The 26,660-nt window shown below is 38.4% G+C and overlaps 1 protein-coding gene and 1 pseudogene across 1 annotated transcript; both read right to left on the bottom strand.

Moving 5' to 3' along the window:
• Positions 1-3,666: 3,666 nt before the first annotated feature.
• LOC140237012 (peptidyl-prolyl cis-trans isomerase B pseudogene) lies at positions 3,667-4,083 on the bottom strand (annotated as a pseudogene).
• A 15,713-nt stretch (positions 4,084-19,796) lies between these two features.
• Positions 19,797-26,027, bottom strand: LOC140237000 (organic solute transporter subunit alpha-like). Its single transcript, XM_072316950.1, has 8 exons — positions 26,006-26,027; positions 24,007-24,075; positions 23,207-23,367; positions 22,651-22,724; positions 22,079-22,237; positions 21,258-21,369; positions 20,550-20,802; positions 19,797-20,137 (listed from the first exon to the last, which is right to left on the bottom strand). The coding sequence occupies exons 1-8, from the start codon at positions 26,025-26,027 to the stop codon at positions 19,797-19,799; spliced, it is 1,191 nt and encodes a 396-aa protein (XP_072173051.1).
• Between the last annotated feature and the right edge of the window lie 633 nt (positions 26,028-26,660).

Raw genomic sequence — 26,660 nt, 5'->3', positions numbered from 1 at the left:
TTCCATCACTCTTATTTGCTTCTTTGTTATCCTCGCAAAGTGTGCATTTTTCATATATTCATTCGTATATATATTTTGTATTACACTTTGTACAATTTGCTTTAAAAAGTCTGATTTGTCAAACGTACCTATAATATTATTTCCGATGGAATACGATGGAATCCCATTTTCTTTGCTCTTTTTTCCACCAATATATTCATTTCTGGTTATAGTTTTCTCCTTTTTGCGTTTCTATGTATTATTTGGATGGGAAATAAAATAACTAAAATTTGAAACAATATGATCGTCATTCGACTGTTCTGCCAGAGAGGGTTGTAGTAGTCTTGCGTCAGGACAACGTAAAAGCAGAGAAAGACAAGTTCATTGACGAGGGGGGTTCCGATAGACCGCTTCATCTAAATATTAATATTCCATTGTAGAGCAATTATATTTACTTACTTTATTTACTTTGTAGTATCTACTTACGATGTTAACTCATGTTTTCGCGAAATGCTGATAATATCTGCAATCATATGGATCGTGCGATGGTGATATTTCTTCATACTCTTCTAACGACGCGTACATGAAATTTGGTAAGGAATTTTACCTTCTTAAACGCTTGCCGGAACTGGATTTTTTTTCTTTGAATATTTTAGAGAAAGTGGACAAGAGTCTGGTGAGGCCATGACATCATCACTACATCTAATTTGCACGTAAGCTGTACTACAGTAACTGATTTCCTCGTATTAGAAAACATGTGAGTGTAATCAGCTGAACTCCCATAACTTTCTAATCTTATTAGAATTTCAATGAGATTCGCATTTCCCTGTTCATTTGCTTTTACGCTATTCTTCAAAGTCATCTTGTTTATTTTCATTTTAAAAGAGCTGTAACGAAAGTGGGGTAAATTTCCTTCGTTATCAGTTAATGAGAAATGTATTGTAATGCATTTCACCACACACTCAGCACGCAGTTCAGTCGGACAGCTAGTAGAAAGTAAAGGGGACACAATGACTTCCGGACCTGACAGCAAGTTTATTGTCTCATTCCAACTCGCAGTGTTATACAGTTGAGAACAGAATCTCTTGGCTGACTGTCCAGCCCGACTCGCAGTGTTATGGTGATAAGTGTTAAGTTCGAACCCGCAATCGCAATCTCAATCCGACTCTCTCTACTCGATACACACCCTAATTTCTGCAAGGAGCCAGTATTTATACCATTCATACGTCCCTGGGCCTGGCCTGGGCGGCACGCGACCAAGCCTCAAGAGAGTACAGTTAATTGACAACAAGGCTAGACCTAAGAACTTAGTCCTTGACCTAATTCGCTGAGGGCAAGTTGAGGACATGGCCAAGTCAGGTCAGTGGAGCGAGGACACTGTGGTCCCGAAGGAGAAGATAACAGTCGGGAGAATCAAAGGGACTTGGAAGGGAGAAGGACTTGTCGCAGATGGGCGAAGGGAAAGCGAGGCCAAGACCGTTACATTCCAAAGCGTTACATAACCATGATAGCAGGCTAATAGTCTAACTCACAAGACGTAGTTATTTGTAATATTATCATCAATCAACAAATCCGTAACACTACCTCCCTCCGTAGAAAAAGTCACTGTCCTCAGTGACGAGGAAGTTAAGAAAAAAAAAAAAAGAATAAGATTCACTAAATATGTACAACTTAGTAGAGACCATTGGATTGAGGGACAATTACTTTAAATGGGCGTATACCAGAGGGTAATGAATCGGTTCAAATGTCATTGAAATATCGTGTAAGCAATGCTGTTGTACAAAATACAGCACTCCGAATAAACGCATATACAGGATATTTACAAGTACCATATTAATTAAAATAACACTTTTACAGCAGAGTCAAGTAATTGGATGTAGCCCACTTAAACAAATCACACAGAAAAACCAATCAGTGTTAACGAGAAATGCAACATGTAGAATCAACAATAGCGAAAGAAATATGTCGCTCGCCTAAATTTTCACAGAGGGAGTGCGTTGAATAGGAGCACTATGTTGGCTACGAATCTACAATAACACATAACGAACAGTTCAACTACAGAGCATGAGCATAACATAAAATAATCCAACACGAATGCACAAAAATAGTGCGGAAGACACATTTATGAACAAAGAAACAAGTAATAATTTTTGCTGAATAAAGGCATATGCCTACTTTGCAAACTCTTGACGACAGCACTTTTCTCCTCTTTGTGCCTGGGGGAGCTCGCTACTAATCTGTCCAAACAGTCGTAAGTGAACTGACCACGAGAGAACGTTGAGCTGAAGGCCAGTCGGCCTTCAGAAAGAGAGTAGACTGCAAGATTAGGCCTTACGTAACAGGTGGCAGAGAAACGTAGAGGAAGAAAGAGGACGAGAAGAAACAGCTAGAGAGGGGTGAGAGGTAAAGGTGATTTTAGAGGAAACGCCAAATTCGGACAAATCATCAAAAATAAAGGGGGATATTGTTAAATCCTTGAAAGCGATAACAAAGTGTAACAATCAAACTGCGCTAGGAAAAGTATAACAGCTGTCGACTTTCAAGCCCAGCACATATGCACTACATTGAATCAGCTGCAGCAAAATTATCTTAGCGCAGAAAATGTACAAAAGAGTGAGAGAAGAAGTAAAATGCTAAGGCATGACCATATAACACCAATGAAACCTTTGGTTTTGAGTTATTATCTTCGTCCTTTCATGTGCTTTCCTCCTAAGCCAGTCATTTAACAATGCCGTCAATATTTGATCAAAACCCAAAGAACATAAAACAACTGAAAAAAAAACTTATCACTTCATCTTACTGTAGCCATTTTCAAACAAATTTCATGGGATCGGAACCAACTGCGACCTGGAAGTCAAATCCAACAAAGGCGTCTGTTTCAGAGACGCAGGGCAGATGGCCTCCCTATACCCACAACATTCGTCAGAAGACGGGCAAAGTTTTCTAATGATGCAAAACCATGATCGATTAATGCTTATTTTCCAAAAATGTGTGTGATCAACCCAAAATAATCATAGCCACTTAACCAAACTACGCACACTGCTCTCGTTATGTCTCGATAAATTGCCACTTCATTCATTATATGCATGTCGTAACAAATTGGATCTTTGGGCCTGAAAATATATCAGCCATGGCAACTGTTTCAGAGTCGCAGCGCAAATTACCAATAACAACACGTTTATAAGAACAACAATGCGCATCACCGAATTATTCCGCTAAGTCTACAATGGGGACCATACTCCCATCATCATCCACTTGAGAACTTCACCATTTCTCATCATCTATTCTACTACTACCTACATAACTATAACCTATATGCGCAACCTCTTCCATACAATTTCTGCAGAATATCGAAACATAACAAAATGCGGACAGTTCTTATAATTTGTGGCATGAAGGGTGTTCCACGAATGTCTACTAGAAGTGGGTTTTTTTTCCCCAGTAACAACACTACGACATAATGTTGAGTTGAACAGCAAATTCAACAAGGACAATAACTGACTGAAGGAAAACAGCTAGTGCTTGCGGTCGATTGAGCACGGCATACCAAATCGTAAATCCATTGTGCGCATCTTTTTTTTGTTTTTTATTCTCTGTCCTTCCTGGTGTTTGATTCCACGTCTCACTCACGTAGTGGCATATGGTCAATGTCTCTCCGTTGTCATGGTGATAATGTTCCGGGTCTATTTATCCAAAGATGTAGGTCCCGTCCATCCAAGATGTCTCAACGGTCGTGACGAGGAAATGCGATCCGTTCATGTTCCAGTCAGCGTTGACCATACTCGGCAAACCGGGTCCGTAGTGGGTCAGCTTGAAGTTGTCACCAAACCTGTCGTCGTAAATGTTCTTGCCTCCAGAGTCATCTCCTCGAGGAAAGTTGCCACCCTGGATTACAAAGTCCTTGAAGTTGCGTTGGGACTTGATACCCTTGAATCCCGTTGTGAATTTATTGCTGATCATTTCATTGTCTCCGCTCACAATGTTGACGAAAACCTTTTCGGTGATCATTGGTCCTTTTGCCAGTGATTCAATACTCTGTTCAGCATCAGCTGGCACCAGTAAGTAGACTAGAGCTACTAATGCAAGAAAAGTTAGGACCCTCATTGTCCTTGGGTAGAGAATTATCATGCGCAGCAAAAATGATTGCGATTAAATCCTCTAAGAATTAATCATTCACAAAACTCACAAGCCTTTGCGTTCTCCTCCATTTGCATCTCTGGCCGTTGGCATTTCTGTCTTTCTGTTATTGTGTGGCATTTTCGATGAAGAAAAAGGCAGATGTCTCGATGGCGTGTTCAAGTTGGCATCCCACCGCTGCCACCAGTGTAACGAAAGTGGGGTAAATTTCCTTCGTTATCAGTTAATGAGAAATGTATTGTAATGCATTTCACCACACACTCAGCACGCAGTTCAGTCGGACAGCTAGTAGAAAGTAAAGGGGACACAATGACTTCCGGACCTGACAGCAAGTTTATTGTCTCATTCCAACTCGCAGTGTTATACAGTTGAGAACAGAATCTCTTGGCTGACTGTCCAGCCCGACTCGCAGTGTTATGGTGATAAGTGTTAAGTTCGAACCCGCAATCGCAATCTCAATCCGACTCTCTCTACTCGATACACACCCTAATTTCTGCAAGGAGCCAGTATTTATACCATTCATACGTCCCTGGGCCTGGCCTGGGCGGCACGCGACCAAGCCTCAAGAGAGTACAGTTAATTGACAACAAGGCTAGACCTAAGAACTTAGTCCTTGACCTAATTCGCTGAGGGCAAGTTGAGGACATGGCCAAGTCAGGTCAGTGGAGCGAGGACACTGTGGTCCCGAAGGAGAAGATAACAGTCGGGAGAATCAAAGGGACTTGGAAGGGAGAAGGACTTGTCGCAGATGGGCGAAGGGAAAGCGAGGCCAAGACCGTTACATTCCAAAGCGTTACATAACCATGATAGCAGGCTAATAGTCTAACTCACAAGACGTAGTTATTTGTAATATTATCATCAATCAACAAATCCGTAACAGAGCGGCAACAGGGAGAAAGGTCTCGACATGCATCCCTACATCCCTGGTAATGCACTTGGGCTTTGTATTTTAATATGCTTCACTAATGTCCCAGATTTCTGTGGGGTCACTCGGGGTGACGAAACGGCTCATTTTACATCGAAACATCAGAAGGTATTATGACTGGTTGTATAGCGTGTATTGACAATAAAAAAGAGGACTTTGCCAACACCCCTAAGCTCTCCTTGTCATCGCCTCAATCGGGGCAGTTGATTAGAATGGGTCGGTGTATGTGTGGGGAGAAAAAAAGGGGGAGGGGTGATGAAATCATTGTAAGCAGTGAAAGAGAATTTTATTTTCCCAGTGTTCACTTTCACCCATGTGATCACAACGCATAATAAACCATACCTGCCTATGATCATGGACCTGTTGTAGGTCCATGCTATGATCAACTTCACGACGACAATTCCCAACCCCATCTCATCCAGCAGTGACTGCGCAGATACTTTAAGAATTCATAACTTTTGAACGGATTGACCGATTTTCCCCAAACTTTTACTGATGTGTTCTACTAACATTGCTGCATTCACTCAATCCACATGTATATGAATATGGACTTGTTCTTTAATTCTTTCGGAAGTTTCACAAAAGTAAAATTGATTGAAAACTTGTAAGGTTTAATTGTTTTGGAATGACGATATTTTGAAAGTAAAGTTGACATGAAACATCGCCTGTTAAGATCCCTCCGCACACACACAAAACTCAGACACACATGCAGAGAAAGGGGGGGGGGGGGGGCAAACAGGCCCCTTCACTTTGGTTTCACGAATCAACATTCACTGCTACCTCTGAAAATACCTCCATCTGTACCCCCTACCTCAATCTTCAACTTGCTAAGGGGCAAAACAATTCCCACGTGAGTATATATTACTGCACCACCCCTTTTATTCTACTCTTCATAGTCTTTTCAAACTATCTTACCCACTTTGCACTTGATTCTCCCAAACAATCTGTTAAACCCAGTCACATCCAGACATTGAGTAGTACTTGTCCGGCTTTCAACATAGTTCAACAACTATTTGACCGACAATAATTTTACCTGCCCCATGAAGGTCCTAACAAATCTCGTTTACTCCAACCAATCAACTGAATATAGACACTTAAAATGCTTATATATATAAAAGAATTGTGAGATACATCACATCTTACTCATAGATTGGATGTCGTGAACACAGAAGTGTATAAAGGGCGATATCTGTTGACGTAGCTTCCCCAACCCCCCACTTTTTAATCTGCCAAGCTCTCGGCCTTTCTTTATCAGCATGATTGTTTATTGGCCTTGATCGGCACTGTGATACAATAAACGAAATCGCAACAGATCACAATGGTGAATATAAACAGGTCATAACATCATAGCCCAGATAATGAATGAATGCATAGATAAATTAATGTAAATGAATCATACGTGAATGGAGCTGAATGATTCAGATATCGTGGCAATTTAAGGGGCGTCTGGTTGCTGTGGTCATTTGTATATGATTGAATATACTGTACCTGTAAGGCCTACATAACTACATGCGCACATTCATGTACCCGGCCATGATACATCTGATAATAGTCATACACATCTATATGTGTTTACATTCGTATCTAGAGAAACGGGCAATGTGCATGTGTGAACAGTATGCTGTGTGATTATCAATACATCTCTTGAAAGAAGTTACATCATTGGCCTAAAAATTACTTATTTTCAGTTAGTTCCTTATGTTCGTCTCTCCATCATTCAGCGTTCCATCCTTTGCTTGATTGCATTCTCTTCTCTGTCGAAACGAAAGTGAGAAACACTCGGTATTTACAGACCATATGGCGAAACTTTCACAACGATGTTCCTTAAGTCGACTTGAAAATTTGTGTAATTGAATGTGATCACGTCACACAAGCATTTAGCAGTTTTCCAACAGGGCGTGATGGAATTTTTAGGTTATTCGGTGTTTCATGTCCGAATCAGCTAGATACAGAGTGAGTGTTCTGAAAAAAAAAACATCCCAAACAAACACAGAAAAAAAAGGTTAACAGGGTCTGTATATCATGCGAGAAACGTCTATATTGATTCCACTGTCAATTCATGCCTCGAATTTTTTTAAATATGAACGGAGTATATATGATATTTTTTCTTAATATCACACAAAAAGTTTTCGGACTGAGAGATAAAGAACATACAACCTGAAGTCTATTTTCTCCGAGGTTTAACCAAATGATGGTGCTTAAAGGGGATGGCTAGTAACTGATCAGTGGGAATCAGTGGGAATGCTGGGGGATGATTGTTATTATCCTTGTGGGATTCATTTAAGAGTACATTATATATCTATTGTTGTGTGAAAATTGTTTGCTTCAGAATGGTCACCTACTCAAGTAATATGCAGTTTATCGTTGACGATCGCCCCATCACTGTACAGGCATGCTAACCTGGAAACATTAAACTGCACATTACTTGAATATGAGACCATTCTGAAGCAAATAATTTGCACACAACAATAGATATATAATGTACTCTTAAATGAATCCCACAAGGATTAGAACAATCATCTCCCAGCATTCCCACTGATTCCCACTGATCAGTTACTAGCCGTCCCCTTTAATGCGAAACCCTGCCACAGATAATCATTCATATTTTTCACATTTTAGTTCCAGCTGATAAACACTGTATTCCTGCTTTATTTTGATTTGGATTTTTTTTATTTTGGATTTTCATCGATCATAACTTTCTATCACATCTTACATTTCATAATAAATCCAATATCAAATTTCATGGTCAGTTATTTTGAGCTATTTGAACACATCGCAAGTAGAAAACATAATGATATCAGCTCAAAGAAATGCTGGCATGAAAACCCACTATTACACGTGGAGGCAGCTTAAGTAAAATCTAAAGTTGCATATTGCCAAGGTAGACCTGAAATACTTGTAGATGGTTGTGCTATTATTTAGTTAAGCAATACATTCACCTTTTGACATTTGCTTGATGAAGTTAATTTTGTAAGGCATTTTTCCTAAAACTTTTTTAATCGCACCATTTCACCCATATTCAAATGCGTCATTACCCTTTTTCTCGCTGTCATCATGCAACCTAAAAGCTCCCTCCCTCTCTATAAGCACACAACACACACACACATACACATAACAGTTTTCTCCATGTCCCTTCCTCGCAGTCCCCCCCCCCCCCCCATCTCCCTCTCTCCCGCCCTCTTACACACACCCTCATACGCGGTTCTCAAATACTAGTACACACATTCAAGCTCGTTCATCTCACGTACAATCCCACACGCCCTTCTGTTTCCTAGTCTATGTGCTTCTAATGGGCTAAGACAGTTCTCTTCTGTCTAGGTGTATTGACAAATTTCAGGCTGGATTTAGTTAACAAAGGGGAGCGTTTCAGGAGTTACCTCAATGAACATGAAAGTCAACACGGTTTAGTGATATCAGTATCAGCAACAAGTAAAGTTTACTCGAGTATGTACGCCCATGATTTTTCTTTATCATGGCTACTACTAAAACACTGATCAATTCGGTGCTTATTTTATACGTCGATGTAGGGCAATTATTTGTCAATCAGTTGTAATGAAAAACACCTCGACGGAAGAATTTCATGAATTTGAATAATTACGCAGTACCCGCTACATGCTATAAGGATTAGAACCAACACTTGCTATCAGGCGAAAGCTCGGTGGTCTAGTGGAAATGACGTCTGTCCGGTGATCAGGGGGTCGTAGGTTCGAATCCTGCTCGAGTATGTACGCCCATGATTTTTCTTTATCATGGCTACTACTAACACACTGCTCAGTTCAGTGTTTATTTACGTCAATGTAGGGCAATTTGGCAATCAGTTGCAAAGTAAAAGTTTGATGAACTATGACGTTGTAGCCTGACAGGGTCATAAAACTCCCTATACTTGACTCGATCACAAACTTTAGATATTTTAAATTTAAATATTTTTCTGTGTTATTTGGACACGAATTTGCGTTTGCACTTTATGTTGTACGCCCGTTTGGCTGTTTTGGTGCCCCACGAAGTGATAATGTTTGCATTATAACTCAGGACTGTGATTACTGTTTTTTATGTGGAAATAGATGGCAGTAAACTAAAAGCAGATAAGAGAAATATGTATCCCTCACGTCAAAGCTTTCTTGAGATGTAACGACCAAGAAACTATGTTAAGGGATGATTATCTTAAATTTTATGTATCTTTGTAAGGGGACTCACAGTCCTAAGCATAGCTTTTTAGTGGTTCCTCGTCATTTAACATCGTATATGAAATATCGACTTTAAAAAAATCAGTCAACTGAATTGCGTTGAATTGAATGCCATTATCACCATAATGCACTACACTGAGCTTGGACAGAGATGCATGATATATAGTATTATGCAATGCTGAATATACATGCATCAATGTTCATGAGCCAATGTCTTAACAGTCTTCGTTCTCCCTTGTTCCGTTTTTTTTTTCCCGCCGATGTTCTTCTTTTTTTTTTTTTTTTGTTCCATTAGGGAAGTGTAATGGGGGTAAGGTGGGAGGGTGGAAGGCTTGATGGAGAGGTATTATGAATATCAATCTTTTCAATTCTTCGTTTGACAGGAATGCCAGATTTGGTTGGGCCCTTCCCCCTCCGCTAATGATCAAAAAAAAAAAAATCTGGTTCCCTCGTCGATTTTTATCAAGACGTCGACGAGAGAAATGCAGTTCACTGGGACACGAACGGAGTACGAGTATCTCATGACGAGTGCCAAATTTCCAAAACAGCCACCGGCAAACATCAGATTGTGCTGGTATGCGTGTCTGAGAGAAAAAAATGAACATGACACGGGTCTGTTTAACTCCTCTCTACCCATGAGAAGTCAAAGAGGTCACTTGGGGTCACGTCTTGTCGTATCATTCCATGCCAAATAAATTCACTTTGATTATTGTGATAATCTGCAGTATCATAAATATCGGCATTTTCAATATGTAACAGTATAATGGGATGCTGTGATGGTTTGATGGTAGGAAAAGGATGTCGTTCAACCAGGAGATAGCTTCGGCACCCGCCCCGGTAACTGCCCCCCCCCCCTCCCCTCCGGAGTCGGAGGAGAGCACCTGCAGGCGTGTTCCGATAAAGGTGTATTATTCGCGCGACGAAATCCGACTCGAGAATAAAAGAGGGTGACCTTTTCATTCGGAGATTTCTTTACAAAAGCATTTTTTCACTCCTTCTCTTAACGCAGACTCATGGGAAATTTTGAGATGGGGTTGTAAGATATTTTAAAAATCAATGAAAAGATTATCAAACAATAATAGCATGTCACATTATTCTAATATTTTGGGGTTTTATGAGTTCTGAGATCCCATTTTGAACAGACATATATACACACCCACCACAATGACACACAGAAATCTCTCCTATGGCATATTGTAAGATACAGTATAATGACAGCTTACCTGAGATGAAGGGCGGGGGGGGGGGGGGGTCTCTCTTGAGATGGGGGTTGGAATGAGAGCTAGCTCATCTGAGATGGGATATGCTGTGAGCAGTGTGAAGAATTGGTTTGGCTTGATGTTGTAATCCCTTGAAGCAGCTTGTACATAAAGATATACTGGTAGATTATTATATATTTTGTATGCATTTTTTTTTATTTCGTTGCTTAATCATTATCCGATAAAAAAAAAGATTATCGTGGAAGATATTGACCGATTTAAACTTTAATCAAAATATCTGGTATTGAAGTTTCCAGTAATAATTACTCATTCAGAATTCTAATTCTAATTTTCAGTGGTGGATGGATGGCTGGTTCCCCAATTCAATTAATTTCTCATTAACAATTAGGCAAGAATAAACTCTCGACTCTGGATGCTATTACTAGTAAACCAACAAAAGGAGAGAAAAAGTGATATGTGTCCATGACGAAATAAACAGATCTTCGATGAGCTTGTAAACAGCTTAGCCGCCTTTAAATCGAACTTCTTATGCCGTCCCCCCCCCCCCCTTCTTACGATTTATCACAGCTGCAGTGGAAAAAAAAATGAAAAGTGATTTTCACGACTAAAAATGTATAGTTACCTTCAGCGGTATCTGGAATGTGTCAGACGAAAAATTAGTTGGCATAGGGACAAGCAAATCTCACACCATCCATCACATCATGGCGTAAACAAACTGCACGGATGCATTTATGGTTTGGAATATGATGGGTCGAGCAGGAACAGTGTTGATACCACTTTCACCGAAATCTATCTGAATCGCACGGAGTATATAAGATCCTCATTTAGGCTAAAAAGTAGCATGTCGATGTGACGGATTATTTATAGATAATTATTTTGTTGCCTGGTTGTCCTCTTTTTTATTGTCATGTGCTTTAAAGACATATCAACTCTCAGTGTAATGACAATAATCATATACAATATGTGTCTGTTTGTCGAAAGTTTGATTATATTTCATTTTGTATTTAATATTTTGAAATTTAATTCAAAATACTTATTCTATTTTTTTAATATCTTTGCTTCCTTTTGTACAGACCCACGTACAGTAATTTGGGTATTTAGGTTCATTATTATGTCCTCTTTGGTGGCTGAAATTTTGAATTGAAATGTTTTAATATACACACAGAAACCTCTTGATACGGGACTAAAATTCGATGTAACTGTATTTCATTTTTCTTTATTAAAAAAACACCAAAAATCCATGACAACTGTATAAAGTTGTATCTCAAAATTAGAACTCGTTGCTTTTTTCCAATTCGCATTGAGAATTGTTTAATGGTTTCAGTTTCACCTCTCTATAACTGAAACTCTTTCTCAATTCTCGCCGTCGGTACGTCATAATAATATCGCTCTCTTACCCGGGTGATTTCTATTGTGTTTCTTTTTCTTTCTCAAGAAATCACTAACACGAGACGCCGACAAGCTGTGTTTGAGCGTAACACAAAAGCGCGACATTCTTCGCTCATTATACGAGACGTGACTAAGACTGGGTGTCAACAACGGAGAAAAGAAACGGCTATAAAAGAAAAGCAGGATTGTTTGAGGGCAAACACAACTCAATCATCATCCAATCGCCGATCTTGCGTGTCCTCCGCGCATCAAACCTGGGGAGACGTCGTCTTGAGATACGATGTGGTATCATGCAAACACAGCGAGAGATGCGGGAACGCCGTCACTACTCTCGTTGATTTGTGTCTCAGTCATGTGTCACTATGGCGTACATTAATTGCGCGCAGTCATGACTTTCTTCTTTTTCCTCCTCCTCCTCCTCCTCCTCCTCTTCGTATTTCTTCTTCGTTCTTCTTCTGTTTCTTCTTCTTCTTCTTCTTCTTCTTCTTCTTCCTCTTTTTCAAATGCACAAGGGCGAATGCTCTCGGAAGACTTTATCACTTTGACCAACGCATCTACCATTTTTGCCTTCTTTAATAGAGGATAATAGAGGAATTGAATTGGAGAAGTTGAGTAAACTCAGCTAAAGAGAGTTATCCAGATATTGATAGACAAATGGAATGGAAACGGGAAAGAAAGAGAGAAAGTGAAACATTGGTAGAAATATAGAAAGAGAGGCAGAAAGATTGAGAGAGCAATGACCATCATAAAAATGACAGCATCAATACTCTCACAAATACTTTGAAGTAATGTTTTCTTAATTTCTTGTGAAATCGCTCGCTCAAGCATCCATGTTTAGTGATGTTTGAAAACCAAACGACAAAAGAAACTTATGAAAGTATGAATGCCGAGCAAGACATGGTATAACACCACAGAAATAAAAAGAATAAAAGTATAGATCATGCAGATGAATTTACTCTATCATCTGATCATGTAATACTTGAAAATTTCACAAAGACTGTGAAGTATGTAGGTATGAGTCATTTCATCCTTATCCTTAACCGAAATTTCTAAAATGGTTCACATGATAATAATGCTCGTAATATATTATGGCCGCCTTTAAATGATTACGATCTACTTCAGTTTCTAAAGAACATAAACCCCACAGCAACAACGACAAAAAAATATATATAACAGCAAGCAAACGTTGATCTTTCGTGGTTGCGTGTCAATTGGATCATGGCTTTACTTACCAACCACCTGTAGAGTGGATCAGAGAGAAGAAAACGACTACTCTCCCGCCTTCTGGACGGCAGCGTTTCCTCTGTTGTAACCGATACAAGGAAGGCAATTTCCTCCAGGGTTTGTGAGTTCTGACCAGAACAACACGGTAAACTGTACAGGTCTGCGTTGGATGATGACAACACTCGAATTTATTTTCCAGGTGCTCACTGTGACAACATGCACATTTGGCTAGGTCGGATCGGGAGAGTTCACCGGTACAATATCTCTGTGGTGTTGGTCCAGAGCCTTCACACAGCGTTCTCCACAGCCGGTGTCCGCCGCGTGCAAGCAGGGAAAGCAGTCGCGGTCTATCCGGTCCAGTTTCTCCACCACTTTAAATAAGTGTGCGATTCGGATTAACAAACATCAACTCAATATCGCGCTGGAAGAACGCATCTCTATTAGCAATATCCACCCGTGCATCTTATGAGGCGACACATTGCAGGCAGTAAAACACCAAATCACGGAATGAGAAGATGAAGTCATAAAAACAAAAACAAAAGAAAACTCAACTTTAGCTGGGTTCCTTCAAGAGGAGGGGATGGTGATATCGGCGACTTGTGACTGGCTAGCTGCTTGTGGACTCGCCACCAACCACACTCGCGTAACAGTAATTAAACAGACCGCAGGTCATCGCTGCCCGTCCAAATACGGCGTTGTAATCTCATGCATATGCATATCTTCCTGGGTCGAAGGGCACTGGGCGAAAGTTCAGTACTTCGGCTCTGTCTAATTACACCCAGCATCCAATTACCATACCTCTGTGGATTGTTCTCCACCAATCACGGCTTCTTTATTCATCCTCCCAAACTCTCTGCCTCGCTCCAGCACTATAGTTTCAAGAGAACAATGCAAATGCTGTTTCATCGAAGTTGTTCCACACTTGAATCGACGCAGCTTTTACTTAGTTATTCTTATTTTTAAGCCTGAAATCGATCAGCTGAATTAGCTCCAAGAAGCTTCAACTTTGTTTGAATCTCCTTGGTTTACCTCGCGTTGTTCGCGGAGAATACTGCCACTCGCACGAGCATACTAATGCAGTTTGTCTACATACCGGCTATCTGATATAAAACTTGTTGCTCATGCTTTGCTTAAGGAATCTGTCACGATGTATCTGTAAAATCCATTTCCTTTCAAAGTCCTTCGTATTTTATTGTCCATTGCACACAAAAGCAAAGTTCATTCTATAGTTGGCGGCGCTGTACAGCATAACCTATTGAGGTCATAAAACTGCTTTTAACCACAACTCTTTTTTTTTTACTCTGCTATTCTCTCCCCCTCTCTCCTTCTCTCTCTCTCTCTCTTTCTTTCTCTTTAACCTCCCACCGAGGTATATTTCTGTGTGAAGGTTCGCATAAATTATGACTGGGAATAGTTGAAATGTTTACCTTTTCAGTGTAAACACAGTCCCCCTCTAGAAACCAGCATTCCCCGTGCAAACATGGTCCGGCTTCAGTCCCACCTATTCTTTCAACACTGTGACCCCTTCAGACAAAGTAACCGAGATGGGTTCAGGACCCTCTCTCAAAACACCTCTCCCCCTCCGTCTCCCACTTCCCGGGCCTCCTCTTCGCTTGCTCGGGTATCTCGATAGAGAAAGAAAAGTTCGGCATCCCTGACACAAACTGAAAAAAAGAAAGAAACGTTCTAACCTCTCTCAACATTGAACAAGTGTATTTCATGTTTGATACCTTTTCTGTTTCTTGAGTGTGCGTGTGTGTGATATCGTGTGAGGATGGGGCGTGCATGTGATTGCGTGTTTCTAGCATCTTTGTCAAGGTTAAAGGATTAAGAGATAGATAATGAAGGAGAAGATGGAAAGTCATCGGTCCATCGATGTCGTTGGTCATCGGTGTCGTTGGGATTTGAACAGTCGAGTCTCTTTTTGCATTAAATTATTATCAAAACAGATCAGTTTTTGTGTATATCACAGTAACGTTTAAATCAATTACACTACCAATATCAATACCAATAGAATTACACCAGTAACGCTCATGATCACACATTCAGTTTGAATACGATAATACTTAATAATACGTACAAATTCGTGCCTCCGTAATTTTCACCGTTCTAGATTTTTTTTTGATCATCTAAAAGAGAAAACCTCACTCAATTTTGTATGTATATTAGGTTTTGAATAGCACAGTAATCATACACCCTCGAATACTGTATTGTAGTTAGTAATCATCAACAAGATATATGTGTATATATATATATATATATATATATATATATATATATAAAGTGGCTGTGTTACTTGCATTTCATTGTCTACCTTTTCCCCTATTCTCGAAAGTTATTTCGATTAAAATAATATTGAAATGCCATTGAGTTTTGCCATTAGTTTTAGTAGTTTTAGTTGCTCGATTAATCGGAGGGATGTGAATTTTACACGTAGTTGATCATTATCTTTTTTTTACCTGTGGACCACCGTGTCAAATCGGCAATAGCATCGCTACAGATGGGATGTCGATGATATTGATTGAGTAAGATATCATGTTTCTGTGACGTTAATGTTATGTGATTTACACTTTGACCTTACGCATTTCATCGGCTGACATGAAGTTACACCGAAGGTATTCTTCAATCTCATTTCACCAGGGAAGGATAAGCAAAAACACAAAAGCCAACAGAATGAAAAAAAAAAGCACTTGAGAAATAATAATGAATTGAAGTTGCCTCAATGAACTGAAATCGCTAGTCTTTGTAGACTTAATCGTCACTACGGCACCCGTTATAAGGAACCAAACTTAGTCACGATGGCGCTATATTTTATGCTTGCCTTATACCGCGTGACGATGTTTGCCAACGTCATATAACCGTCGTTAAGTACTGATAGCACACGCCTAATGACAAAGACTTCCAGGATTAGAACAGCCCGATCTAATGCATACTGTGCAGTAACAATTGCTTTGTTGACTGAATAGCACGTATATATCGGCTGCAGAACATATATTGACACTCTAAGCCACTAATTGAGCTCCAATATGACAGCGTATCAAGACATAAGTTCTTGTCCTCTCAGAGATAAGACGAGGATGAGTTATGTTGATTAAACCAAACCTTCTTCCCTCTCCGATATACCTTTTTTTTTTTCCTCTATCCCAATCTGGTCGTCGGTTTTCCCCATCTATATTATTATTAGAGAACTATAGCGGACCAGTTGAAAGTTAGTCTTAAAAAGAGAGAGTAATATTTTGCAAGCAAAACAGTAAATATTTGATCAAAATCAGATAAAAATTAGCGATTATGAAAATGTAAAGTTCACAATTTTCACAGAACAGATCTTAATACGCAAAGAGTGAGTTGGTGTCATCGCCTCACAACTTTCCATATAATTTGCAGAAAAAAAATCTTACAATTTTCTGTGTGTGTGTTTTGTTTTGTTTTTTTATTAAAACGCAATTATTCAGGCTCCAAATAGTCTCAAATCCTACTCGACCAATCATTACTCTGAAGTTATTCAGCTAAGAATAACATGATAAGTTAGATCATGTTTCATACTTTTACACGAAAAATTTAAAAAAATGTGAGATGATGACAGCATCAGATTGCTCACTTCCATATTCATTTCAACTGTTCAAGGAATGTTATGTTAAAGTTAGCGAAAGTTTACAATATTATAAATTCCTTACTTTTAATCCAATTTTGATGAAATTTTCACTACTTGGAAAATCTTATTTCTCCTTTTTAACTCACTTTTAGCTGTACAGAACTCCTCTTTAAAAACTAAAAAAGAAGAAGACGTTCCTTGACTTTTAAGTGATACTTACAGATATGATATCAGTAACCAACTAAGAGTGTATCCATTTACGTGTACATTTTCATGTGTATATGAAATTGTTTAAATCTCATGAAGTACACAACGAGAAAATAGACACAGCAGAGCTATTCATGGAACGCAACAGACAGGCATACACACACACACATACACATATACCATGATTGTATAATCTTTATTCATAATCACATGTACCAATAAGTTGCATTTCAATAATATGAACTTTTGAATATAGATTTTAACTATAAATATCATTTCCAGCAACATCAAAGTTGACTGTGCTGGACTCAATTGTCATCTTCTTTAAAAAACAAAGTTACCATTTTTTCAGTTTCATTACATGAAATAATGAGTTGTCTTATCGTAGCTATTGTTTATTCGAGTGTTTGTTCCATTGCCTGCTTTAAAATATGTAAATACATGCACATATACATATATATGTATGTATGTGCTTGATATAATTATATTCATATGTATTAATTTGTAAATATGCATAAACTGCATATGCAGTTTATGTATGTACTTTATACACACACACACACATACACACGTACACACACACACACACACACATACACACACACACACATACACACACACACACACACACACACACACACACATATATATATGTATATATATATATATATATATATATATACAATGGTGTACAATAAAGTAAGAATATGTGGATGTTTTGTTTTCAATAACACCTTGCTCTTTTGAAATAATGTTTGCATGTAAAAAAAAAACAAACAAACAACAAACACTGAAGGAATAAACTTTTAGTGTGAAAATCTCAGAATTATGCGGACCAACTTCAAGTTTCAACTTCTCTTTTGATTATACACTTCTACACGTCCTTTTTCACTCATGGCGAATGATGGCGCTGTTGAATATATCGTCACTATCTTTATCAAGAGATCAGACGCGTCGTGATTGCAGTGGACTGTTACAATGAAACAGCAGCGTAGCGGAGCAGCGTCTTTGTGCTGGAAAAAAAAAAATCTTGAGTAATATCATGCAATGTTGATGACGTCACGCATGGATATTCATGAAATAGCTGTTTAAGTTTGAAACAGTCACAGACTAAGGAATGTTTTTCTTGTAAAACATTTATTATTACAAAACTTTGGATAGTATATATTCATAATCACAGTGCTGCTTCGAATTTTCCCAAATAGCCATTGTACAGTTGATCACATGTTTCCATTATCAAGACTGAATTAATCTGAATTCAATTGACAAAAAAAAAGCAAATCCTGCGTGAACAGAAAGAAGTAACAAAAATGTTTTACAAAATGATACAAAATGCGTCATATACATTTTCTTTGTAGCACAGTGGAAGAATCATGATGAGAAACACTCTGGTCTCATTAGGTGACATTGAATTCATAATTCAGTTCAGTTATGAGAATATTCTATGTAGACAATACAAACCTACCCACATAGAGAATAGATCATGACAACAAGAACAATGATAATTGTACCAATGTATGTCAGTGACAGACAGAAGCAAACTTTGCTTATTTATTGAAAGTGAAACTCACCGACAGTGCCTGCCTGTACGTGTTTTTTTTTTTCGTCTTTTTGCATTTTGATATCATTTTAAACTAAATTCACCTGTCTCTTTACCGTGTGTTTGTCATGGGATATAATGTTATGGTAGTCGAAAACAGTTTTCCGTCCCAGTGTACAACACATTTACAAAAAAAAAGGCAATGATGATACAACAAATATACAGAAATAAGCAATAATGATACGGTAGATTGCTGACATACAAAGTCCATAAAGAATAGTAAAAACATGATATACGTTTAACAGATGTAGACAGCCTCCTTAGTCTACGAGTAGCATTTTTCTTGAGAATGCGTGAAAAAAATCAATGAACAATAATGGTCAAGTATCAATTTCCGGATACAATAGCAGCGGGTAGAATCGACAAATTCGTTATCATGAAATAAGTGAATACATTTCTTAATCTTTATTTACAAAATGTAATAAATAAAATCAAGTACTTATGCCTATTTATTCTGTCAAAAAGGCCATCAGATTTCATTTATGTTGAATTGCAAATATCTCAAATCTCAATTTAAGTCCTGCAATAATGAATGCTGTACTCGGAATTCATCTGGAATTGAAATTTCCATACAACTAAGGACATTCACAAAGTGACATTTACTCCCTGTGTAGAGAAATTTGTGTGCCTCAGATTATCTTGCAAATAGAAATTAGGGGAGCATGTTGGGTTCTGATCACCCCATGCATGTAAGGTGATAATCTTGCCGTCATTTGCATCATTCTTGAGGGGAATAAAACATCGTCCTCCTCTATAGATCAGGCAGGATTCAAGCGATTCTGGGAGAGTTTCATCAGGATTGTTAAAGAATTAACTTTTTAATATAAATTTCTACATTTGTATGAGAACTTTCAAGCCTGCTAGAAGAATGCGAACCAGCACCTCCCATGATTCCATGCCACTGAAAACTAACTAAAGTTGATATCTGATTTGAATTTATTATCATGTTTCAAGTCAACTGTTTCGAGTCAAAGGATGAGCAAAGTGTCATCGCAAGGTTCATCGTGGTAACATCCAGGGCATCACCAAGCCAGCGAATCTCGGGTCTCATCAACGAAGAAACTCGAGGAGTCGTGAAAGTTTTCCTTGAGAAATATTTTGAGTCAACTTTTAAGAAGAAAGTTTTCGTATGTGTTCATCAAGTTCATCAACTCACCGTCCAAGAGAGATATGTGGTTTTCAGGGAACAACTTCTGATGAATCTATTCTGTGGTTTGCAAGTATTACGTACTTACGTATGTAAGAAAAGACTCATATCAAAGGCAATCTCGCATGAATCACAGTTTTTCGTCCTGACTAGTCTCACCCTCAGACGTTTCATTCGCTGATTTGCTTTCATTTAATCTTCGACGTCGTCAGCCCCTTCGTTGATGTATGACACTTTATTGTTATTGTTGTTATTGGTTACTACGACCACGTCAACTTCCTTGACGTCGTGCTCGAAGTCCGCCTTATTCTTGACGCCGTACTCGGGATCCTTGATACCGTTGCTGAGGTTCGAGTAGGACTCCTTTTCACCGTTGCCCATCACGAAGGCGTCAGAGTTCCGCTTGCTCGGGTGAAGATGGTGGTCGGGGTGATCCATACCCGCAGGCGTGCGGCCTACCCGCTTCCGGAAGAAGAATCGGGCGAAGAGCATGAACACCACCATCTCGACCACGGTCAGGAGATCGCTGATGTCTGTCATGACAAAGATGAAGGAAGGACACACGGTCATTATTTTATACATTTTTAAGAAAGAATATGTTCACTTTTCGTCTGGATGCAGAGAGAATTGTCATCCTTTCGATCAATTCAGTTCAATGCAATTCTATTTGTTTGTTTGTGACATAGCTTGTTTGAAGTTTGTGAATAAATAGAGATGCTATATTCGTGCGCCATCACCGGGAAAATCATTGATGTGATTAAAACATTTTAAACATTTATAAAATAAGACAACAATAACATGCTGTGTAAAGAATTTGCGTGAAGTTGTACGGATCTTCAAAATTACCAGCAATCCAGCAAACTTTCATTGCGTTTGTATAATACGAAACATGGATCATTTTTGGTCCAGCAGAGGGAACTTAAAACATTACGTTATCAGACTTACAATAGCCCCTCGTAAGCGCCGGCATCGGATACTCGCAGCTGACGGCGCCGGTAAGCACGGGGATAGCAATGATCAGAAGCTGGCCCGTGATGAGCACCAGGACCAGCTGTACCATGAAAAACTTGGACTGAACGTTGTAGCCCTCTAGCGGCTTCTTGGAGATACGCATGAGGATGATTACACCGTAGAGGGCGAGAAACGTGGAACACAGAGCGATGACAGTCAACCACACGTACGCACTGTCCGCAGCGAACTATGGTGAGAAGGAAATAAACCCATGCAAATAATACGAATATTACGACAGATTGTCTGCTTTCATCCTTCAAGTCCATCTACGTCTTATCGTATATTTGTTTCCTAGCTCAACTGAAAGGTTATTCATGTTATTAGATGATAATGTAATTGATAATTATTGTCCCCAAATGCGTTGATAATGGGAAGTTAAAAAAGATGCTTTGTTTCTCTGAGTCAACGGAACAACTTTAAAAGAGTTAGGGTGATTTGACCTTTTAGGAAGTGGTTGATGCTCCACGTTTCTTGATGCTTCGCCTAACTTGGGTCCATGTTTAATAATAATACAATATACAAAATGAGCTTTTGAGAATGTACATCCAGGTTATGACAATTAATGATATAATGATAAGTTACAGCTGGCGATAGGGTAAGAATGGGAGGGGGAGCAGTGCCAGCTAATGTGGAGGTACTTACCAGTCCAGGGACGTAGGTTCCGTTGGCCCAGAGAATAAGGGAGATAAAGTTACAAATCGGTCTCACGAAGGCCACTTGCAGCACAATGCGTCTCAGCCGCAGAAGGTTGCGACTGTCAGAGATAAAGAAAAAGTTGATAACTTGATAAGTTGATATCAATCTATACCGTCATACCTGCCTTCCTTTCTAGACTCTCAAAAACACGAACAAGGAATTAAGATCCTGGCTTAGAATTCTGCCCTCATGTCGCAAACCTCCTTAGCAAGTTGTTTTGCCCACTACTCAGTATGTCTCACTTGGCCAGGGTGTATGAATAGGGACATCATTAGGCTGGCGTACAGATTGACAACAAAACAACAACAACAACAACAACAACAACAACAACAACAACAACAACAACAACAACAACAACAACAACATTAATAAGAGCTTTGTGCTTACGCTGAATTTGTTACCGAGGGAGCATGTTAAGACCTCATCCCTGCATTACTGTTAAAGCAATGGCGCGCATTTTCGGGTGTTGTCGCTAAATACTACACCCTTGCAAACCTACCCCTCTGGTATGAAAACTCCCTGGAATGTAAACCTTTGTGTCCCTTATTTATATTTTATCTATCTGTCTATTCTAGACTCATGGGAAGAATTGTTCTTTCAATCATATCAAGAGCTGATTCTCAGAGGGTCCATTAACTCAGAATGTTCAGGAAACAAGAAAAAAGGAAAATAATGATAGTAATGATAAACCCCAATCGCCTCTCTTAAACTTGGCAAACTACTTCAATTGCAATGTGAACAGTCAATTACAACATTATTTCTCTTACGCATTCATGTCCGGCTGAGGCAAGCACGGGAAGCAGCAGAGGAGTGGCGGGCTGGCGACCGGTATCTTGGTGTCCTTTAGCTTGATAAGCAGCTGCTCTCTCCCGCCAAAGTAGCCAACGATCAGCATTAGAAACTGGTACAGCGCCACGGAGAAATACCTGCAATGGTTTAATTCAGACTCTTTAATAATCTATGACTAAACCTGAATGCCTTTCTCGTTTCACAATGGCAGGGATAATACTACACTTTTATTGTTCAATAATAATGCAATTTATTACCATCATTTTTTTTTTCTTATGCCTAAAGTTTTGAAAATTATAGTCAGAGGAGGTTGGCATTTGAACAAAATATCAACAATTTCATTGTAGTGAGAAGGACTTGTAATTCACAAAAATCAAAGTCAAGTGAGTAGTATCGTGAAAATATGTAATTTCTCACTTTTTAACCAAAGCGTTGTTATATAATTATGTTATACATAAAAACAAATCATGCTGATAATCATATTGATAAAGATAACATTGATTTGATTCACATGGTTATATCCACGAGCTGCAGATGGTTTGTGACTTACAATGTCGCTGTGAGATACGTGATTAAGTGGGCCCGAGGAATGTACAACGCCAGCAACGAAGTCGTTGAGTACACCTTAAAGATTAAAAAAAAAAATAAGTTTGCAAATTCAGTTTTTACTGATTTTTATAAGATATATACAAGATAAGATATACATACACTGAAAATTAAACCATTTCATTGAAATTTTATAAGAAATACTGAAAATGACAGAGAAATAGAATGATAATGTATTAAGTAACACAGACTGATAATCGCAGATTTACCCCATATCACGCGGACTTCTCGTAAGAAAAGGGTGAAGTGACGTCGTATCCCACATACCAAATCGCGGACATCTCAGAATGTTTTAGTCAGCGTTTGAGTTTGTTTGAGCCTCAAGCATACTAATAAACAGTTTTCTTGTGGAATATCACATTTTAAATCAATCCTCTCTGTTGTCTTGATGGTTTCTTCGACTAAAAAAACGCAATCATTTTCATAGCTCATTACCAATTGACCCTAGATATGAGCCTATACTGATAAAAATACGTTGACCAGTTGATCATAGTACTTACAGGATAGATGCCAAGAATGACCAGGAGTCTGACCCTCGTTCGACTGTCGTTCACTTTCTTGTTGATGTAGTAGCCAGCCTCGAGGTACATCAGGACCGTGGACAACGTGAAGATTGACATAAACACGATCAGGACAATTGCTGGCGTATTACTCGAATAATCTAGGAACGTAAGGAATAAAATAGAATGAATAAAAGTCAGAAAGCGAAGATGAGAAAACTGGCTTCAAACAATGGCGTTAAAATGTCCTAGCAGCACAGTTGCTGTTATCATTAATTTTTTGATAATCTGTTGATGATTATCATTATTTCTGCTTTTGAAGGTTCGACCGGTATGATATTTTTGTATGCAGTTATAAGGTATTCATATCAAAATATTCATTCGAATTGTATTGATTTCTCCCTTCATATATAAAACAGCGAAAAGAAGGGCTGCCAAGATCTTTGTTCGAAAACTTAAATGAATGTTAACTGAATACCATGTACTTGACTACTGGAATGCATTGGATATGTGAGGTTATAGATGAAATAACACTTGTAAAGCAGTGCTTCAAAGAAACAGTATCAATACGATTCCTATCATCTAAAATTGGCCTACTAAATGGAACTGATTCTTGTCAATAAATTGTATAATATCCGTGCAAATTTTTGAATTATTTCTTGAGGATCTTGCAACGATATATTTTTATGATTTTCCCTATGTACTTATAGTTATTTGAATCCAGTTTGTATGCATAAGATGTTAAGTCAGTCGAGGATTGGAAACCTTCTTTTCAACAACTTAAGCCAAACACTACTTACATGCAAAGAGTTCCTCTGAGGAGGGTTCTACAACGGTGCAGTTTGCCATGGCGACGTCTGGAAACCAATCTGATGTATAGGGAGAGAAATATTGTGGTCTTATAAGTAGAGGTTATCGTGACAACATTGAAATATTTCATAAGCAGTCAAACTCACTTTATTGTTGCCATCAGCATACCAAACACAGAATGACGATGTAATCTGGTATAACTTAGTGTGGGTGATGATCGTTATTCCAGAGGTCCGTTAATTCGAAAATAAAATAAGGTGCGATATTCCCAAGGTTCGTTATTCGAAAACACACAAATTCCCTACACCTAGACGTTCGTTAATCCGAATATTTGTGGTGTTATTCCGAAGTTTCGTTATCATGAAGATTCGTTAATTAAAAGATGAACTAATAATCGTTATTCAAAAAGCTCGTTCATCAAAAAATGAAAATGAGGTTCGTTATTCCAATGGTTCGTTAATCCGAAAACGACCAGAAAAAGCATACTATCGAAGCTTATTTCATCTATGGATTAACGAACCTTCGGAATAGCGAACTGTTACCTCAAGTGTTCTCTCCCTCTCTCTCCTAATATATCTCTCTCTCTCTCTTTCTCTCAGTCTATAATGATTAGAATTGCTTTATTTCTATAGTGAATCGTCACACATTGATCGTAATTTGAGAGCAACCCGGCAGTTCAAATACAAGATTAGAATTGTAATGCCATTGGCGTGTGGTCATCGTGATTTCCGGTGGTCAGTCACTCAGGTGCTATTTACGACGTCCGACATCTGAATTCCTCGAGGGTGATCATAAACAATTTACAAGGTGTTAATTAAGTTCTCAATCATCATTAATTACCGCATGGACTATATACTTTATAACGGGATATTTGGGCTAGGGTTGCTTTGTTGTATGAATCACATTTGGAGAATACAGTATATACTCGTATAACAAGTCGATTTATATTTTCATTGCCCCCCCCCCCCCCGTTCGTGAGTGATGAGATATAGACACTATGTAATAGTTTAAACACAGTAAACAATAATATGCGGTCTTTGTGTGTCGAGTATTAGAAGGTAAATAATATTTACAATGGCACTGGTTGCAGGTGCATAACCTATGGATGATTAGAAATATATAGCTTAACAAACAATTAACAAAATAATTCATAATTGATAAGAGGGGTATTTGTTGCCAAGCCAGAGGTATACAGTAGACATATCATTGACGTTCATGCTAGTCATATTTTTTTTTTTTTTGCTAAAATTCAGATAGTAGCTACTGAGGATTGTTTCGCGGAAGTATACATGCACTTGCAATGAGTAAAAGAAAGTAGTGATTATACTTATAAAGTAATTTTCATTGATGCCACAATTTTATTATGTAGGAGGTTTTGATGCTCATAATTCGATCCAGGGTCGACGTAAAGATTAGGCAGGTCTGGCATTGATGTTAAAGCGTGAGGAACATAGGTCTATTACAGTGTTTATATATTTCTGTAAACGTCTTTATTGCTTCTAAAAATCTCGATACCGACTATGCTCGTCGATGAAAATAAAGGTATATTGACAAACACAGAAAGACAGGAGCAAAAATTCTAAATATCCCTCCTACCAGTATTTTGGGTTTTGCAATTTTACTTATTAGTCATTTTCGATGACATCATTCATAGACGACTATTATTGTACGTGAGGAAAGCAGGTGTCAACAACATAATACAATCTATCTGTAATTCATTGTAATTTTATTCGTTATCGGTTGCCACACTCTCACGCTTTGCGCTTAATCCTGGTAATCGTTCTGTATGCAAATTAAGATTAACTCATGTAATTATAATTAGAAAATGATGACAGTTGTTGAAAACAGTCATACTACTAACGAAAATACTATAACTCATAAAAATGTTAATGAAATTGCAGAAAATTGATATATTTGAAAAAAAAAATGGCTTACAAATCAAACCAAATCAAATAAAAATTGCGTCCGTGTCATGAGGGGTAAAAATACAGCAGGCAGAGGATCTGGTCATATCGAAACGAAAACACAAATAGCAGAACGGAATTCACTACGGAAGCTGTTCAGCATTGCGTAATCTTGCATAAGTCCCTATAATAATGCTCTAAACTGCTACAACTTTGATTTGATTTGTCACTGAGTGGCCCGATCCTTCCGATCGATAAATTTCGAATTTCATATAACTTATTTTTCTTGTCTTCCACATAATAATCACTTACTTTTATCAGGGGCTCATATTATTGTACAAGTGCTGTCTGTACTTGAATTTCTGGATTATGGAATATTGGTTATATGGATTGTGGGAAAACACCACTTTTCCGCCAGTGAGATGATAGAGATGCAAATATTTTTCCCAGTTTTTTCAACATTGGTACAGAGGTATAATATGGAGAACTTTGAACGGAGTACCGACAAGTGAAATCAATCACTATCGAGTTTAAGGACCCTTATAACAATGCGGCTCTTCTAAGGAGGTCTTGACTTGTTAGCTTTGGATATTTGTGCATCGTGTGTGCATATATAGTCGACGTACCCGCACTCTAATTCCAGAAAGGTAATACATTTTTCATGGCCGAATCATTACTTCATGTATCTTATATACTGAAAACAGAAGAATTCGTCCGTGTAGGTGTATCTTTCTGTCTAT

The sequence above is a fragment of the Diadema setosum genome, chromosome 1 (assembly GCF_964275005.1).
Source record: "Diadema setosum chromosome 1, eeDiaSeto1, whole genome shotgun sequence".
In the NCBI taxonomy this organism is placed as follows: Eukaryota; Metazoa; Echinodermata; class Echinoidea; order Diadematoida; family Diadematidae; genus Diadema; species Diadema setosum.
The sequence above is the reverse complement of the archived record's forward strand: the minus strand, read 5'-3'. Positions and strand labels throughout refer to the sequence as shown.

Excerpts from the sequence above, each read along its gene's own strand:
- LOC140237000 (XM_072316950.1), bottom strand. The coding sequence starts at position 26,027 with ATGACCAGATCCTCTGCCTGCT. Across the intron at positions 23,368-24,006 it reads CTCAGAGGAACTCTTTGCAT|ATTATTCGAGTAATACGCCA; the intron begins GTAAGTAGTGTT and ends TTACGTTCCTAG. Across the intron at positions 22,725-23,206 it reads TCATTCTTGGCATCTATCCT|GTGTACTCAACGACTTCGTT; the intron begins GTAAGTACTATG and ends TTAATCTTTAAG.